This window comes from Camelina sativa, chromosome 9 (assembly GCF_030686135.1).
Source record: "Camelina sativa cultivar CO46 ecotype springtype chromosome 9, ASM3068613v1".
Classification (NCBI taxonomy): Eukaryota; Viridiplantae; Streptophyta; class Magnoliopsida; order Brassicales; family Brassicaceae; genus Camelina; species Camelina sativa.
This window is the reverse complement of record NC_141888.1, coordinates 34,572,690-34,588,887: the sequence shown is the minus strand read 5'-3', so window position 1 is coordinate 34,588,887 and position 16,198 is coordinate 34,572,690. Positions and strand designations below refer to the sequence as shown.

Genomic DNA, 16,198 nt, shown 5'->3' with positions numbered 1-16,198 from the left:
CCAGGAAAAATAATAGAGAAGGGGAAAAAAATTTGGCTTGCAATTAATTTTAGATTTTATTTGTTTCGTCTCTCTCCCTCTTTCTCTCGCTATCGAAGACTCGAAACGACAAAGGCGAGAATTTGGAGTCGAAGGTTCTGGAGGAAGAGGAGATGCGTAACGGAGGCGAAGGAATGACTCGGCCGTGTCCCATCGTGATGCTTGAATCGTCTCCGTGACATGAAGCAGGCGATTTGAATTCGGAGTCCACTCAATCAGAAGAGATTGAGTCAATTGGAATCAGAGGGTAAGTTTCTCAATACAATAGATTGTAATCCCGATTAGTGTTTTATGATTAGGGTTCTTTGATTTCGGATCCCAATTTATGGTTATTTTAAGTGATGCCTTTGATCGATGATCACGATCTCCTTGGAAGAGACAGTTTTTGATATTCTTGTGATCGCCTTATATTATTAGCAAATGATGTTCTCTCTTTGGTGTTGTTGTTGATGGTTCTGTTCTGATATGGGTGTGTGTTAATGTTATGATCTCGTTTTGATTATGTCTTTCATGTGTGTTGATGCTATCTGATTGATTTATCATCAGTGTCTTGTGGGGACTTCCTTTTCTCCTTGTTTTTTGTCAACCGGTGGTCTTCATGGTTAACCTCCTGGTCATCTCGGATGCAGAGGGATTTGAAGTTCTCCTCAAGAAAACGATCAATGTCGGACAAGGTGGCGGCGTGAGCGGAGTCCTGGTAAACGGGTTTGTCTTTGTTGAACCTGGTCTTGCTGTTGCGTCGTCTGTGCTTGAAGGAGAAGGAGAGCTTCTTGGGATGCTTACTAAGCACCCAATTCTTAGAGGATGAGAAAGAATGGGAAGACGAGAGTTGCAGCTTCTCTGTCTCTCGTTTGATCTTTGACAGGTAACCATGCAGCGATTTCTGCAACGGGTTTGGCATATCTATCCTCGGATTGGTTTGCTCTACAAACAACTACGCATGATGAAAACAATCTCTCAGATTCTATTCTCTTTTTCTTTGGTGATTGATATACGCAGGAAGGGAGGAATGGTAGCAGGGTTAATTAGTCAAAATCTGAAACTGTTGTTCAACGCTTTTACGTTGTTGGTAATCTCATTAATTAATAGCAAGTTATTTTCTTCATTCTTTGTGGTGCATATGTCTACTCTAATGATATGCGCAGGAAGGGAGGAATGATCAATGCAACGTCTCCCTCGTCTCCAGCCTAATTAGTGTCTTCTCTTAATACTTTACTCTAATGATCTCTTTTAAACTCTTTGCTTGTAAAGAAGAGGAAACATGTAGTTGTTGGTTTTATTGGGCTTATTCTGTTATCAAGTTTGCATATTCTCATTTGTATAAGTTAGAGAAAACAAAAAATGAGAGTAGTAAAAAAAAACATAAATGGCCGCCCATACATCTCTCCACCAAAATTTACTTATTTCTTTCTTCACAACAATAGTCAAGAAATCTCAAATATTGCTAAACCATTGTCAATTCGTGGTTTTCTATAAACATTGTTAATGTTGCTGTAATGTTTTCTCACCATTTTGTGTAATATATGTGCTCCATATTAGTTGCCTATGATTCTCATTTACAAATCTTTAACAAAACAGATGAAGAACCTCTGTTTTCAAAGTTTTTCAGAAACAAAAAATATAATTCTAGTTTTGTATCTTTGAAAATTAATTAAAATGCAATATTTTTAAATTTTATAAAATCTTAAATGTTTACACATTTATACCATTTCTGTTCTATTTAAAATTTTAAAAAACAATATTTTTAAAAATAAGAGACCCAAAATAAGAACCTACCAATAAAAGAGAAAATTTTATCTAAGAGATCATGGATTCTTATATTCCAAACAGTACACAATTAATTCATAAAAAAATTAAGAACTCCCCTTATATGAACCTCCCAATAAACTTGCTCTTATAGGTTAGAACTTACGGAACATCTCTTTTTTTATCACATATCCAATCAGTATCCCATAGAAATAGAGGCTCTAAAAACCTTTTATCATTTTTATAGATAATCTACAACAATGAGATGCAGCCTATAGACTTATTCCCTAATATACATAAGAAGTTCATAACCTATAATTGGAAAACGACGTGATGACGACATGGGACGACGCACGATGCGAAGACAAATTAGTGATCACTTTCACGTATTAAATTTATTTTGTTCGTCAACGTGAAACTTTCATGCGTGATTGCGTTATAAACCCATAGTGCATAATGCAAAATTCTCTGCCAGACATACAACTTTTAAAAACTTATTTGACCAAATAGCCACCATCTCACACACCCCACTGGTTTTATCTAGAGGTTACCATAATGGTTTTTTTTTTTGTAAAACTACCATAATGGTTTTATACGATACATCAATATCTCTGTAATGACATTATTGTTCCTTATATCGAATTGATTCACTTATATTATTGTTCGTTTAAAATATTTAAAGGCATTGACATTAAACTGAGATAAGCCTAAAATATTTTGGAATATAGGAAGGAACTGCAAAACTACGTAGAAACTAACAATTATAGAACCATCACATTAACAACAAATCTTAGCGATATTTGCACTAACCGGTTGCTTCGTTGAAAGATACATCCCAACTTCTTGACGGAAACATCACAATCACATCGTATATTTTAAACAAATCTGTTAATAAAATATTCATTAGTTATGCCGTCAACATAAAAAACCAAAAACATATTCATTAGTTATATGATGCATCATCTTTTAAATAGTGCCATGGTTCAAACTTCAAAGTCAACCTACCAACCCACAAACCCTTTGCAACCATTGAGCAACCTCAAATCACATTATCTCTTTATGTTCCTAAAGTTTTGATGAGTTCATATCATATCCACTTACTTTGATCATACCAAACAAGAAAAAGAAATATATAGACAAGGTTATTGGTTTTTTTTTTCATTGCATGGACCGACGAAAGTTTGGTCCTCATGAACACCAAAGGTATAATTAATCTCAACCGTTCAATCATCGGTGGTCATGATCATGGTTCCATCCTCCAAGTACTCCTCCTTTTTCTACTCCTCTTCTCCAACCACGGGGGCTTTCAAATCGCCGCGGGTCAAGCCAATCCCGGTGGTTCAGACGTTACCGGGGATAGCTCTCGGTTTGACCCAACCATGGCAATACTCATGATCATCCTCGTCAGCATCTTCTTCTTTCTCGGGTTTTTCTCCGTCTACATCCGAAGATGTCTCGAGCGAGTCATGGGGATGGACTACGGAAACACAGAGGACGCCGCTAACTGGCTTACCCTGAACCGTCAACCGGCGCGTGGACTGGACGCGTCGGTCATCGAGACGTTTCCTACCTTTCAGTACTCAACCGTGAAAACGCTTAGGATCGGTAAAGAAGCGCTCGAGTGTCCTGTTTGCTTAAACGAGTTTGAAGACGATGAAACGCTGCGTTTGATACCTAAATGCTGCCACGTGTTTCATCCTGGTTGCATCGACGCTTGGCTCCGCTCTCACGCTACGTGTCCTCTCTGCCGCGCTGATCTTATTCCCGTACCGGGAGAATCTATAATTCAAATACCTGGTTTAACCAACGACCCTCCCGGTTCTGATCCGACCGGTGATCGGGTTAGAGTTTTGGGTTCACCAGACGCGCGGTTGCTTGATTCAGTGGCGTTGACCTGTAACCAGAGCATGCCACGTAGGTCAATGTCTACCGGATGGAGTTTAGCCGGAATATTTACCAATCCTGATTGGACCGGTCATCATTCAGAAAATCTCGACCGGTTCACACTTAAATTACCACAAGATATTCACAATAAGATCGTGAATCCTAGCCTTTCAAAAGGCCACATGTTACCTCAGGTAATGAGTTCAGCGAGAGGATACAGAACCGGAAGCTTAGGAAGCGAGAGAAATTATTTCTACTATGAACGGTTCGACCACCAAGATGGCCGGTTAGACCGTAGACCATTCTCGATAACTCCTCCGTACCGGACAGGCTCGATCAATAATAACACGTCTCCTCCAGACGGCAGTATTGATCAGGTGCGTGCTGCTTCACCCAAAAGTTTGCTTCTAGCGATGAAATCACCGTTCGATCGGTTGTTTCTTGGAAAGAACAACAACAACAACAATAACGTCGGTGAACGTTCGTCGGATCATCTCCGCTCCGGCGATGCTACTCCGTCACATACTGTGTAAATTGGTTATTAAGAACGTCTCTTGTACATAATTTTTGTTTTTTCTGCATTCTTCGTTTTCGTTTTTTTAAACGTTACGTTACGGAACAATCGAACATACGAGGTCCAGCTCCGTGTTTTTTTTTTCCCAATTTCATTAGGGTTTAATATGATAATTTATGAAATGTTGGGGTTAAATTGTAATAAACTATTTATACGGGAAATGACTTGAAATTATGTAAAAGTTTTAATCAAAATAATTAGCGTTTGCAAAATTGTGTGATCTTGAGAGTGATGATGACGATAATGTACAAAATCGCCAAAGCTACCTTACGAAACAGGAACTCAAGCTTCGCTTCGCTACTCTACTCTCTCCAGGCTCGTTCTATCTCCAGGTGAATCAAAAAAATTCAACCTTTGTTCTCGAATCTTAACGGCTTCACTATGAATTTGTAGATCTATTACATCAATTTTGGATGTTTTGTGATGTTGGTTCAGGCAAAGTAAGCCTGAGAGAATGGTTGAGACAAATGAGATGAATGTAACTCGTGTTCTATGTTGCGGTCCTTATTTTCCTGATGCCTGCAATTTCACCAGAGAATATTTGCAACCTTACCCTTTTGTTCAGGTATAAACTATTTTGATTCCTTCTAAGTTGTACCAATAGTTAAAGTTGAAAACTTTACTCTCCTAGACGAGTTTATTGTTGTGTAGGTGCTACTGTTTGAGATTTGGTTTTAAACTGTGTAAATTAAGCTCCTTTAGTTCTGTAGGACCGTGCGTAAGAATCCTTTGTTGGTGTTATTGTAGTAAAAGTTCTTATCTTGAGATGGTTGTTGTTTATTTTTTTATGGTTTGGTTTTACATATAGGTCGATATTGTCCATTACCGTGATGTCCCTGAGGTTATTAAGAACTATCATATATGTGTGGCAATGACGATGAAAATGGATTCATATGTTATATCTCGTGCGAGCAAGATGAAGCTTATTATGCAGTTTGGTGTTGGTCTCGATGGTATCTTTCTCTGTTTTCTTATGCATTATTAATACATGATTAAGCTCAAGTATTATACCTCATAGACGGACCGTTTATTTAAATATTTTTCATGTAATTTACTTCTGGCAGGTGTTGACATTGATGCTGCAACTAAACATGGGATTAAGGTGGCTAGAATTCCCAGTGAGGGTAATGGAAATGCAGCATCTTGTTCTGAAATGGCTATATATCTTATGCTGGGCCTTCTGAAGAAACAGGTGGCTTATTTATTTGATTTGCCTCTGTATGGTTTCGTTAGTATATCTCTTAATTCCCCAAGTGCTAGTTCTGATATTGCTTTCTTCGTTATAATTACTTCGTAACGAAATGTTATTTTATTGCAGAACGAAATGCAAGTATCTCTGAGAAGCAGACTACTTGGAGAACCAACCGGTGACACGCTTCTCGGTAAAACAGTGAGTCTCAGTGTGTCTTAAATCTGCATTTGATATCTTTGGTGTGTATCCACTTACAAAAAAGTTTTCTTCTTTCTTTCTATTATACAGGTTTTTATCTTAGGATATGGAAACATTGGAATAGAGCTGGCTAAACGGTTGAAGCCATTTGGGTCGAGAGTAATAGCCACGAAAAGAAGCTGGCCTGCTTCTATCACTGACTCAGACTGTATGGGCTCTCTGTTAACTCCTCTGTTTGCCTTGACAAACCCAATCCTGAGGTCTAGTAATTTGTTAACTTGTATCTTCAGCCAGCCTTCTTGATGAGAAAGGTAGCCATGAAGACATTTACACATTCGCTGGCAAAGCTGATATAGTTGTTGTTTGTTTGAGGCTCAACAAAGAAACGGTAATGTTACCACTTCTCCTTCATTATAAACTTATCAAGTACATGGCTATATATGCAAGAATTGTTCTTGGCTATATATACATTGACTATAATTTCTGGATGATGATCTTATAACTTTCAGGCGGAGATCGTGAACAAAAAGTTCATATGTTCAATGAAAAAGGTGATTACTAAGAGCTATTCATATATGAAAAAAACGAGTTGGATTAGATTGTAATGACTGATTACTGTTGATGTCTCTTTTGTTGTTTCAGGGTGCTTTTCTTGTAAATATTGCCCGAGGTGGTCTGATAAACTATGAATCAGCTTACCAGAATCTGGAGTCCGGTCATCTAGGAGGCCTTGGAATTGATGTGGCATGGTCTGAGCCATTTGATCCAAACGATCCTATCTTGAAGTTTAAAAACGTTATTATAACCCCTCATGTCGCTGGCGTTACCGAATACTCATATAGGTCCATGGCCAAGGTAAAACTATCCAAGGAAAAGATCCACTCTTTTTGATACGTCATTCGGTTGAGAATGGATACTAAACTCTTACTGTTTGTAAAATGTAGATTGTGGGAGACCTCGCTCTTCAGTTGCATGAAGGACTTCCTCTCACTGGAATCGAAATCGTTAATTGATGAGATTGCATTTTCGTCACAATGTGATTTAATAGTATCGTTTATTATGTTTACTGAAGAACTTATACTTAATCCATGTCTCGTTATGATAGATAACTCTTGACATTTCACTGCAAATTTATAAATATGAAAAAACTAGTCTCTCGAGTTTTGAACAAACCCATACTCTTGTGAACAGGTAACCAACTTAACCCGTCTATATATAACTAATTAACTAACCTATACTGTAATCTTCCCTGTTCTGTCAATAGAATTGGAAACACAGGGATCAGCGTCGTCAAGCTTTCTCACGACCTCTCTCATGCTCGGTCTGAGATTCGGGAGCTTTGTAGTGCAGAGAAGACCCATCTTCAGAACTCTAATCATGCTTTCTTCTACGTAAGACGACAAAACTTGATTGTCCAAGACGTTTCGGAGGTTCCTCCGATCTTGTTGAATCTGAGAGTAGACATAGTCAACAATGTCTTTCCCCTCTCCAAACTTGTCTTCCGTCGGCCGGAGACCGGTAACTAGCTCTAAAAGAACCACACCGAAGCTGTACACGTCACTCTTCTCTGTCGCTTTGAAGGAGTAAGCCAGCTCTACAGTCATTACATCACAACAAAAAAGAATCAGTTCCAGCTATCATCACGTGAGACAAAGTTGAAAGAAAGGTAAAACTCACCGGGAGCCATATAGCCATGAGTTCCAGCAACACAGCTCCACTCGTATCCCTTGTCTGCAACTTTAGCAACTCCAAAGTCTGCGATTTTCGACTCGTAATCTCCATTAAGCAAAATGTTGCTGGACTTAATATCTCTGTGAATGATCGGTGGACAACAATCATGATGCAAATAGGTGATTCCTTTAGCCGCTCCCACCGCGATTTTATATCTGTTTATTGACAAGAAGAGGCAAAACAGTTATAGGTGATCCATAACTTGAACCATTTGGAATGGTTGTTAGAGAACAAAACATTTACCTCTTGTACCAATCCAGTTCCGGTAATCCACCTTTGATAGTCTGGCGAAGAGCATGGTACAAGTTCCCATTCTCCATGAACTCAAACACCAAATAGCTAGAACCTCTTCCAACTAGACAAGCGTAGAGCTTCAGCACGTTTCTATGTCTGATCTTCCCAAGAATCTCCATTTCCGCAACAGAGACCTCTGCTCCATCAACTTGCTCATCTCCTCCTCTCCGCAACCACTTAACCGCCACTGTCCCGCGACCCTTTTTCAAATCAACACGGTACACTTTTCCCGCGCTTCCAGCTCCAATCACATGATCTTCATCCAACCTACATATCTCCTCAGCATCAAGCTCCATTTGATGAAAAGACGCGATCTTCCATTTCGCATCCGCTTTGCTAACATCTCCGTTTTCTGATTCAAGCTCACGTATCTTCGCCACTCTGTAACGCAACGCTAACAAACCAGTCACAAGCACTACCACAACGATCGCAAGAGCCAAGAACAAGAGTGTTCCATCCATTGAACCATTCCTCCGCACATGTTGGTAGCCACTGCAAACACTCAGCCCCAAGTTCTGACTTGTTCTGGCGTTTTGGCTATCAACACAAAGCTTCTCGTTATTAGTGAACGCGGTGGATCCTCCCACCGCTAAAAGATCCGGTGGTATTCTTCCTGAAAGTTGATTTTTAGACAAATCTATGAAACTCAGCTTCAACTTCACAAGACTCGCTGGAATCTCACCCGTTAGCTTGTTCCCTGAGAAGTCCAACGAGTTTAAAGAAGCAACCTGAGATAAACTGTTCGGTATTTCACCAGTCAAGAAGTTCTTGGCGAGATTCAGATCAACAAGTTTGACACAACTCATCAATCCAAGAGGGATAGATCCTGTTAACGAATTGTTTTCAAGATGCAGAGATGACAACTCTTTCAACTCTCCCACTTCTGTCGGAATGCCTCCGGAGAAGTTGTTGTCGCTCAGATAAATCCTCTCTATATTGGTCAGTTTACCAAGCTCACGAGGAATCTTGCCGGAGAATCTATTGTTCTGCAAAATGAGCTGGCTCAGTTCAGTTGAACGTCCAATCACTGGAGAGATCTCTCCGGTGAGTTCGTTCTCGCTGAGATCAATCATCTTAGCAAGTGGTAGATCCCAAAACCCTTCAACAACATGACCACTAAGACGGTTCTTGTTAATCCTTAGTCTCAAGAGAGACTTACACTCAGCGTATGATCTCGGAATCTCGCCGGAGAAACCGTTCTGCAAGGCGAGCAAGAATAGTAGTTTCTTGTTTTGGCATAAGAATCTTGGAAACGGACCTGTAAACACGTTTTCAGATATATCAACCGTGTCCAACGGCGAGAACTTGCCGATGTTAACAGGGAAGTCACCGGAGAAGTTGTTTCTGTAAATGGAAAGAGAAGTGAGGTGAAGAAGTTGGCCGAAGCCAGAAGGGAACTCGCCGGTAAAGTTGTTTTCATGGCAGTGGAAAACTCTGAGCTCTTTCAAGAATCCGAGTTCTTGAGGTAAAGAACCGTTCAACTGATTTGAAGAAACATCGAATTCGCGTAAACGAGTCAAGTTCTTAATCTCCGGAGGGATTTCACCGGTTAATCTGTTGTTGAACAGCTCAATCTTTGTGAGGTTTACTAATCTTGTGATCAAGAATGGGAAATCACCGGAAACTGCGTTGTTGGCGACGTCGAAAGTGTCGAGACCGTTGAGATCAAAGATGGAGTTTGGTATCTGTCCTGTCAAGTTGGAGCGAGCTAAGAAGAGCCAAGTTAGTTTCTTTAAACGTCCAAGACTCTCTGGAATCGTACCTTCATGGTAGTGGTTGTTTCCGAGACCGAGAGATACCAACTGAGTCATATTACCAATCCAGCTTTGAAACTCTCCGGTGAGAAAGTTTCCGGAGATGTCGAGAGTCTCTAAGGTTTTTAGAGGAGAAAGGTTTGGGATTGTTCCGGAGAGTCGGTTTGAGGTGAGATTGAGGACTTTGAGGTTTGTGCAGTTGGTTATCTCCGGCGGGATTGTTCCGGAGATGAAGTTGGATGGAAGTGATAACGTAGTTAGCTTTGTGAGAGCTGAGATTGATGGAGAGATGGTTCCCGAGAGGTTGGCGTTGGCTAGTGATATACCGGTGACTTCGCCGGAGATAGGATCGCATGTGACGCCGCGAAAGACGCAAGGGGAATCGGATGGTTTCCAAGATTGTAGAACGTTGTGAGGGTCGTCGAGGCGGTTTTTGAAGCGGAACAGAGCTTGTTTCTCAACGGTCGATTCTACTACATTTGGCGGGAAAACTGAGAGGAGGAGTGTGACGACCACAATGGTCATCATCATGCCTCGTCGGAGGTCCGGTCTTCTCGACATTCTACGGTGATATCCGAGGGTCAATTCGAAGCTTAGGTCTTCATCATGGTTGATGGACTGTAATCACTTACCTACATAGACAATTATTTGAAATCAACAAACCAAACCATTATATATTTCTCTTGATATGAAAAGAATATAATTAGTCGCAAATTGCGACTCGCAGTAATCATCCACTCAGTCAGGCCTCAGGGACTCACTTTAAAAATAGATTAAAAAAATAACAGTGGGATAAAGACAATTTAATAGGAAAATCTATCAATGTCTATGTGGTAATTGTATTATGATGATTTTGCCAATTGTGTTTGTGTGTATTTTTCTATTCCGTACATACATATATGAATTATTAATTATTATTATTATGCAAAAATAATGCAGGTTTTGTAAAAAAAAAAATGGGGTCATGTGATTCTTCCATAATTTTCTATAATTAATAAATTGAATTTTGTAATATAGTTATAGATTAGGTATAAAATAATCATTTCTATCTCAAAAAACTGATTGGTATTATACAAAGAATATATAATTATAAGTAAATGGACAGATTAGGTACTAAAACATACAGAAACTCCATAAGTGAGCTTTAAAGGTACTCATTACAGTGCAGAAAGAAAAAAAATGACTAATTTAATTATTTGGTTTGGAAGTAAAGCAAATGATCTATCTTTCACTCTCTCCATCTAAATATGTGAATAAAAACTTCAAAAACATTGAACCTTTACTGAAAAAAAGAAAAGAAAAAAGAAGAACCCAACATTGAGTATAGATTAAGGATTAATGATTATAAAGTAAATAAAAGGGAAACAAAGTTTAAAATTATTCATACAGATTGTAGTTAGTGGATAAAGTAATTATGTTATTAGTACAACTACTAACCTACACATTTTGAAAGTTAGAAATTCATAGTAACTTTTTTTACAGAATCTATCCTTTAAAGAAAACAAAGAGTGTGAGGCTTAAAGATTCAAAACATAAAACCAAGAAAAAAAAGCAACAAATTAAACAAAAGATTAATGAAAATACGTACCTAATAATAGTCGAAAACAATCCAGAATCACTCAGGTTATGATGAAGGTAAATCTGTGAGAGGATTCAAAGAAACAGAATCCAAAAGAGAGTAATTGAAAAGATTTTGATTTGTGGTTTCCAGAGACCTTTTTGTTGTGATTTTCTTGGACCACTTTCTAGGAGAAAATCTCTAGGTAACAAGAAAAAGCACAAGAAGTTTTGATCTCGAGGGGTTTGCTTCGATTACCAACTGATTTTGTAGATAACTTGAATGAAGAATTATATATAAATATTCACTTTTGTTTCTCTCAAAAGAACAATTACAGAGAGAGATGTCTCCAAGAAATTACGAGAGAAAGAGAGAGAGAGACTGATTAGAGAAGATGGAGAGAAGAAGAGAGAGGAAGAGACAGACAAGATAGAGTTGTCGTTGAGACTTGGAGCCAAAAAGGTTTCATCATTTATCTAATCGACTACTCTCTCCTTCTCTCACCATACAATTCATGTTTCGTGAATATTATAAATATATGTTTTAAAAGTTTAATAAAAAAAAAATCATCTGACTAATACTGATTTTGACATATGTTTGTGATGATCTTTCTTAATTGTCCGATTCTATAATTAGTTAGTACAAAAACATTCAACAAAAAAAAGTTTCATCGATGTAAAAACATTCAACTTTCGGTTAATGTTTCTAGATGGATTTGATACTATAATAAGTGGAGACTTATTGTAATAAACATTATTCGTCGTAATACGTGAAACATTTACATTCATATTGTAGTTCCTACTGTTACTAATGGTAACAAGAAACTATGGCAGTAGTTGAAAACTTGGAAGAAAACACAAATGAAGGTTATTAGAGTTATAATAAAGAACGAATCGAATTGATCCATAATATATAGTTAGGCAGATGAAAAGAACCATTTGGTTTCTTTATATATGTACTGTTAATATTCCATTATAGCCTGGCAAAAGAGGTTAAAGAACCTAAGAAATAAAGGGAAATGAAATTGTTGTTGCGTGGATTACCCTTTTAAGTGAAGTTTGATAAGAATCGTCTAACCGCATCAATGTCCTTTTCTTTCTATATTCCTCTCTCTCTGATTGTTATCCTCTTTGATCTGAATCAATTCTAAATTATCTCCAATTTTATATCACACATTTAGTTTATTATGAAAACTAATCATTGGTTAATTCTCTTTCTGATTGAGATATCGAAGAATGCCTATGACATTGTTTAATCATTAAAAGTTACAACATAATAAACTATTTAACTAATTTGGAAAAATAGATTACGATACGTAATTAGGAAAATAGTAAATCAAGAAAATATAGAAAAATATTCCATGAAATCTTTCTTAGAAATACAAAAATAATAGATGGTAATATTACTATCCATATTATCGTTTTCCGTTGCACAAAAAAAAAAAAAAAAATTATCGTTTTCCTTATGTAATTTTGTTTTCATGCTTACTCTATTGGGTTATTCAATCGTACATACCATATCGAAGTTACCAATTATAGTAATAGTCCTTTAGAGAGTTATTATTTATCCTACATGATATTTTTATATATTTTTACGACAATATGGTATTTCTTATTTTATCGAAAGAAGATCTAAGATAACTATTTCAAAGTGAGACAATACACGAGAAAGAAATCAGAGAAAATAAAAATTTATATAAAAAAAGACAATAATTGTAGGAGAAACACTAAAAAAAAACCTCTCCCCATACTATTTGGCCAAAATCAATAATGGTACTAGTACACTTGATCATCAATAATAATATTGTTTGCGTAAATGAATTTTAATAAAACACTAATGTATATAAAACGTTGCATTAGATTTAGAGTTCAATGAGGAAAATACCTGGGCCTCCCTGAGTTGTTTGGGAAGAAGAAGAAAGATCTTTTTACCCAGATAATAGACCGCATTCACCAACGAGCCATTAGCTGGTCTTCTCGTTTCCTCTCTTCGGCTGGGAAACTCACACTGCTAAAATCAGTACTTGCTTCCATGCCTACCTACACCATGACTTGCTTCAAACTCCCAAATGGCCTTTGTAAAAGAATCCAATCTGCTCTGACTAGATTCTGGTGGGACTCAAATTCAGGAAAGAAAAAGATGTGCTGGATATCCTGGAGAAGGATGACACGATCTTTTAAGAATGGCGGATTAGGTTTCAGAGAAATTAAAACTTTCAATGATGCCTTACTTGCCAAGCTCAGCTGGAGAATCCTCACTAACCCGAAGTGCCTACTCGCGCGAGTGCTACTAGGGAAATACTGCTCAACTGACCCGTTCCTGGAATGCTCAGTTACAGGATCGGCGTCTCACGGTTGGCGAGGGATTTGTACAGGTCGAGACCTCCTAAAGCAACGTTTGGGACGCGTGATAGGCAATGGATTGACTACCTCTGTATGGTACAGCCCTTAGTTATCTTTAGCTACTCCAAAATGCCCAATGGGACCACCTACGGCCTCTACTTGCAACCTGCAGGTTACAGATCTGATTCTGCAGGAGACCAGAGATTGGAACCTGCCCCTGATCAGAGAAATTTTACCAAGTTATGAGAATGATATCCTGAAAATCAGACCAAGTACAACAGGGGGAGAAGATACCTGGGCCTGGCTCCCAACAACTTCTGGAACATACACAACAAAATCAGGATACTACGAAACATTAAACCAACGAGAGAGAGGAGACAATGCTCAAGTACCCCCACCATTAACAGACTTTCAGTGGCATTCAGCAATATGGTCTCTCAAGTGCTCACCAAAGATCAAAATGTTCCTGTGGAAGCTAGCACAAAAAGCATTGCCCCTGGGATCTAAACTAGTACAGAAGCATATAACTGACAATGCTAATTGCCCTCACTGTGGGGCGGAGGAGACACCACTGCATCTATTTTTCCATTGCCCTTTCGCGAATCAGGTATGGAGACTCGCACCTCTGTCCTCTCGTATTGTGGCAACAGAGGCTACAACAGTCAAATCGGGCATCACCGCTTACAATAAACTGGCTTCTCTCCCACCCACGGGTATTAGTTTGGGTCCGCTTGCTCCTTGGATCTTCTGGATAATCTGGACAACAAGAAACCGGCTTCTATTTAACAAGGAAAGAACCCTGGCTTCAGACGCCATGACTATGGCTGTAGTGCGTTGTCGTGAGTGGCAAGAAGCACAGGGCACCTCCAAGATTGTCCCTTCCTGTTCACGGCAGAGATTAGGCTTCCCAAATCGTGATTCAGCTATTCTAGCTTGCTCGGACGCCGCATGGAGAGCAGATGGACACGCGGGATTTGGTTGGGTATTTAGTAATCCATCTGACCTCCCACTCCTGGAAGGGGCGACGTCGTCTATGAAGGTCACCTCTCCGCTGATGGCCGAAGCAATAGCAACTCTGGCGACAGTGAGAGTTGCCATTGAATCGGGTTTCACCAACATCATCTTCGCTTCTGACTCGTTAAACCTTGTCAAAGCACTCAATCGGGAGACTCAATCAAAGGAGCTCCATGGGATTCTACATGATATCCTGAATCTATCGATGCAATTTACTTTCTGCTCTTTCAATTTCTTGCCTAGAGACCTTAATCGTCGGGCTGATTTCCTTGCAAAGGAAGCCCTCTTGTATTATGAACCCTAATTGAGAAATGAGAAATTAAATGTTTGACCAAAAAAAAAAAAGATTTAGAGTTCAATGTAGGAAGATTTGATAATTTTCAGTGGTTTTGCTCTATACATAACACATCTATATATTTCATAAGGCTTTCTTGTTTGAACTAATACTTTCTAGCTAGTTTAAATAAGAGAATGAAGTATTGGCCGTGAGGAAGTTTAAGTTACCTACTAATAAATTATCTTGCGATATGTAGTAGGTGTCGGTTTAATGGGAAGAGATACGGCTTAATAAACTATGCAAAGTGAGAATCAAAGAAAGATCTTGGATTTGGATGTTGACTTCCCCAGCTGTATCCCTTCCCCTTTCTCATTTGGCTCCTTTCTTCGCCCAGTCTCTTTCCATATGACAAAAAAAAATTCTATTGGTGGAGACATTTGAGAAGTTTAAAGTTAATGTCACTAGATACAAACACTAGACTATATTATACTCATTCATCTTGGACTAAAACATTATTTATATATGTATATACTACTTAGATATTCGTTAAAAGATCGACACTTTACAAAAGTTCACGAAACTTTTTATCTCGATATCAATCTACAGAATTACAACAATAGAGATCAGTGATCCTTACAAACATCAAGTGAAGGGTGTTTCCGTTAGAACGTTTTTTTTGTGTACCAAAATATATGTTCATAGTCTATCGAACATAACATTGAATTGTTGAGGTCTCAGTTTGAAGAATAGCTAAGCTAATAGTGAGAGTAGGTCCTGAAGGTAGCTAATAATATAAATATTTACAATAACGTAAACGTGGGTGTCTATAATTTGTCGAGTAGGACCGTCCAGCAATGATAATAATATTGATCGGTCGAGAGAAGCTGATAAGAAGAGCATATCTGTCCTCCATACCTGTATATAATAACTCAACGTCACGTCAAAGCATTATTATACATTTGTTCACAAGACAAGAAGATTATGCAACTTCATGGGCAATTTTGCGTATTTTACTATTTATATACTTCTGTGTAATACCCCATAACACCAAATTCAACTCCATTAACATTCTTTTTGTTTCTTTCTGAAAATGTGTTTGCCTTAAAGTGACAAGGAATGCTAATGAAGCTGAATGATGAAGAAGAAAAATAAGCGAGAATTTGGTGAGCAGTGCATTTATATTGATGGCCAGGACAAACGATGGATTTAGGCGGTGAGTTCTCAGTGGAGCAACGTCAATTTCGGAACATGCACATGAAAAAGATGAGTCTATCACGCGTATATGTGTTTTTGGGTGTATACATGTGAATAGAATCCACGAGCTGTACGTGTCTACGCACGTGTGACCGTGTTAAGACAAAATATTTGTGGTTCTATCTTGTGGTCCACTCATCTATGACACATTGTGTTGTCTCTCTATGAATGGAAAATATGTTCAACGGTTCAACACTTGGGAGACTACTAATAATAAGTATTTTAGGCGAAACCATCAAAAAGACCTTTTGAAAATAAACCAAATTTTATACGTTGATGAAACTTGTGGTCTTGTGGACATAGATTCTTGTAATACCAAAACAAAATAGAGTAAATTGCAA

General features: G+C 38.3%; 3 protein-coding genes, 1 long non-coding RNA gene and 1 pseudogene across 6 annotated transcripts; 2 read left to right on the top strand and 3 right to left on the bottom strand.

Annotated features, from left to right (window-relative positions):
* Positions 1-562: 562 nt before the first annotated feature.
* On the bottom strand, positions 563-940 carry LOC147939151 (transcription repressor OFP14 pseudogene; annotated as a pseudogene).
* A 2,035-nt stretch (positions 941-2,975) lies between these two features.
* LOC104712810 (RING-H2 finger protein ATL11-like) lies at positions 2,976-4,455 on the top strand. The gene has a single exon (XM_010429782.3). The coding sequence runs from the start codon at positions 2,976-2,978 to the stop codon at positions 4,200-4,202; it is 1,227 nt and encodes a 408-aa protein (XP_010428084.1). The 3' UTR covers positions 4,203-4,455.
* LOC104700934 (uncharacterized) lies at positions 4,439-6,805 on the top strand. 3 transcript variants are annotated; one of them, XR_015565871.1, is made up of 10 exons: positions 4,445-4,575; positions 4,679-4,808; positions 5,052-5,196; positions 5,308-5,435; positions 5,562-5,625; positions 5,724-5,841; positions 5,924-6,021; positions 6,143-6,184; positions 6,276-6,488; positions 6,578-6,805. XR_015565871.1 is itself a non-coding variant. In XM_010416539.3 (10 exons), the coding sequence occupies exons 1-10, from the start codon at positions 4,475-4,477 to the stop codon at positions 6,644-6,646; spliced, it is 1,116 nt and encodes a 371-aa protein (XP_010414841.2). In that variant the 5' UTR covers positions 4,445-4,474; the 3' UTR covers positions 6,647-6,805. The 3 variants fall into 3 exon arrangements, 2 of the variants coding, with proteins under 2 accessions (XP_087320715.1, XP_010414841.2); XM_010416539.3 differs by having other exon boundaries at positions 5,562-5,633; XM_087464589.1 differs by lacking the exon at positions 5,052-5,196 and having other exon boundaries at positions 4,439-4,575; positions 5,562-5,633.
* On the bottom strand, positions 6,671-12,097 carry LOC104700935 (receptor protein-tyrosine kinase CEPR2). The gene is made up of 4 exons (XM_087464588.1): positions 11,001-12,097; positions 7,608-10,044; positions 7,311-7,519; positions 6,671-7,227 (listed from the first exon to the last, which is right to left on the bottom strand). Exons 2-4 carry the CDS (start codon positions 9,971-9,973, stop codon positions 6,866-6,868), a joined length of 2,937 nt encoding a protein of 978 aa, XP_087320714.1. The 5' UTR covers positions 9,974-10,044; positions 11,001-12,097; the 3' UTR covers positions 6,671-6,865.
* A 543-nt stretch (positions 12,098-12,640) lies between these two features.
* On the bottom strand, positions 12,641-14,759 carry LOC147939150 (uncharacterized). The gene is made up of 4 exons (XR_015565870.1): positions 13,711-14,759; positions 13,607-13,629; positions 13,201-13,529; positions 12,641-13,123 (listed from the first exon to the last, which is right to left on the bottom strand). It is a non-coding gene; the product is annotated as an uncharacterized LOC147939150 (long non-coding RNA).
* Between the last annotated feature and the right edge of the window lie 1,439 nt (positions 14,760-16,198).

Bases quoted from the DNA above. Each gene is read 5' to 3' on its own strand.
- LOC104700935 (XM_087464588.1), bottom strand. From the start codon at position 9,973: ATGTCGAGAAGACCGGACCTCCGACGAGGCATGATGATGACCATTGTG. The intron at 7,520-7,607 runs GTAAATGTTTTG...GTCAATAAACAG, and splicing joins GAACTGGATTGGTACAAGAG to ATATAAAATCGCGGTGGGAG. The intron at 7,228-7,310 runs GTGAGTTTTACC...TAATGACTGTAG, and splicing joins TCATGGCTATATGGCTCCCG to AGCTGGCTTACTCCTTCAAA.
- LOC104712810 (XM_010429782.3), top strand. From the start codon at position 2,976: ATGAACACCAAAGGTATAATTAATCTCAACCGTTCAATCATCGGTGGT.
- LOC104700934 (XM_010416539.3), top strand. From the start codon at position 4,475: ATGATGACGATAATGTACAAAATCGCCAAAGCTACCTTACGAAACAGG. The intron at 4,809-5,051 runs GTATAAACTATT...TTTTACATATAG, and splicing joins AACCTTACCCTTTTGTTCAG to GTCGATATTGTCCATTACCG. The intron at 5,634-5,723 runs GTGAGTCTCAGT...TCTATTATACAG, and splicing joins ACACGCTTCTCGGTAAAACA to GTTTTTATCTTAGGATATGG.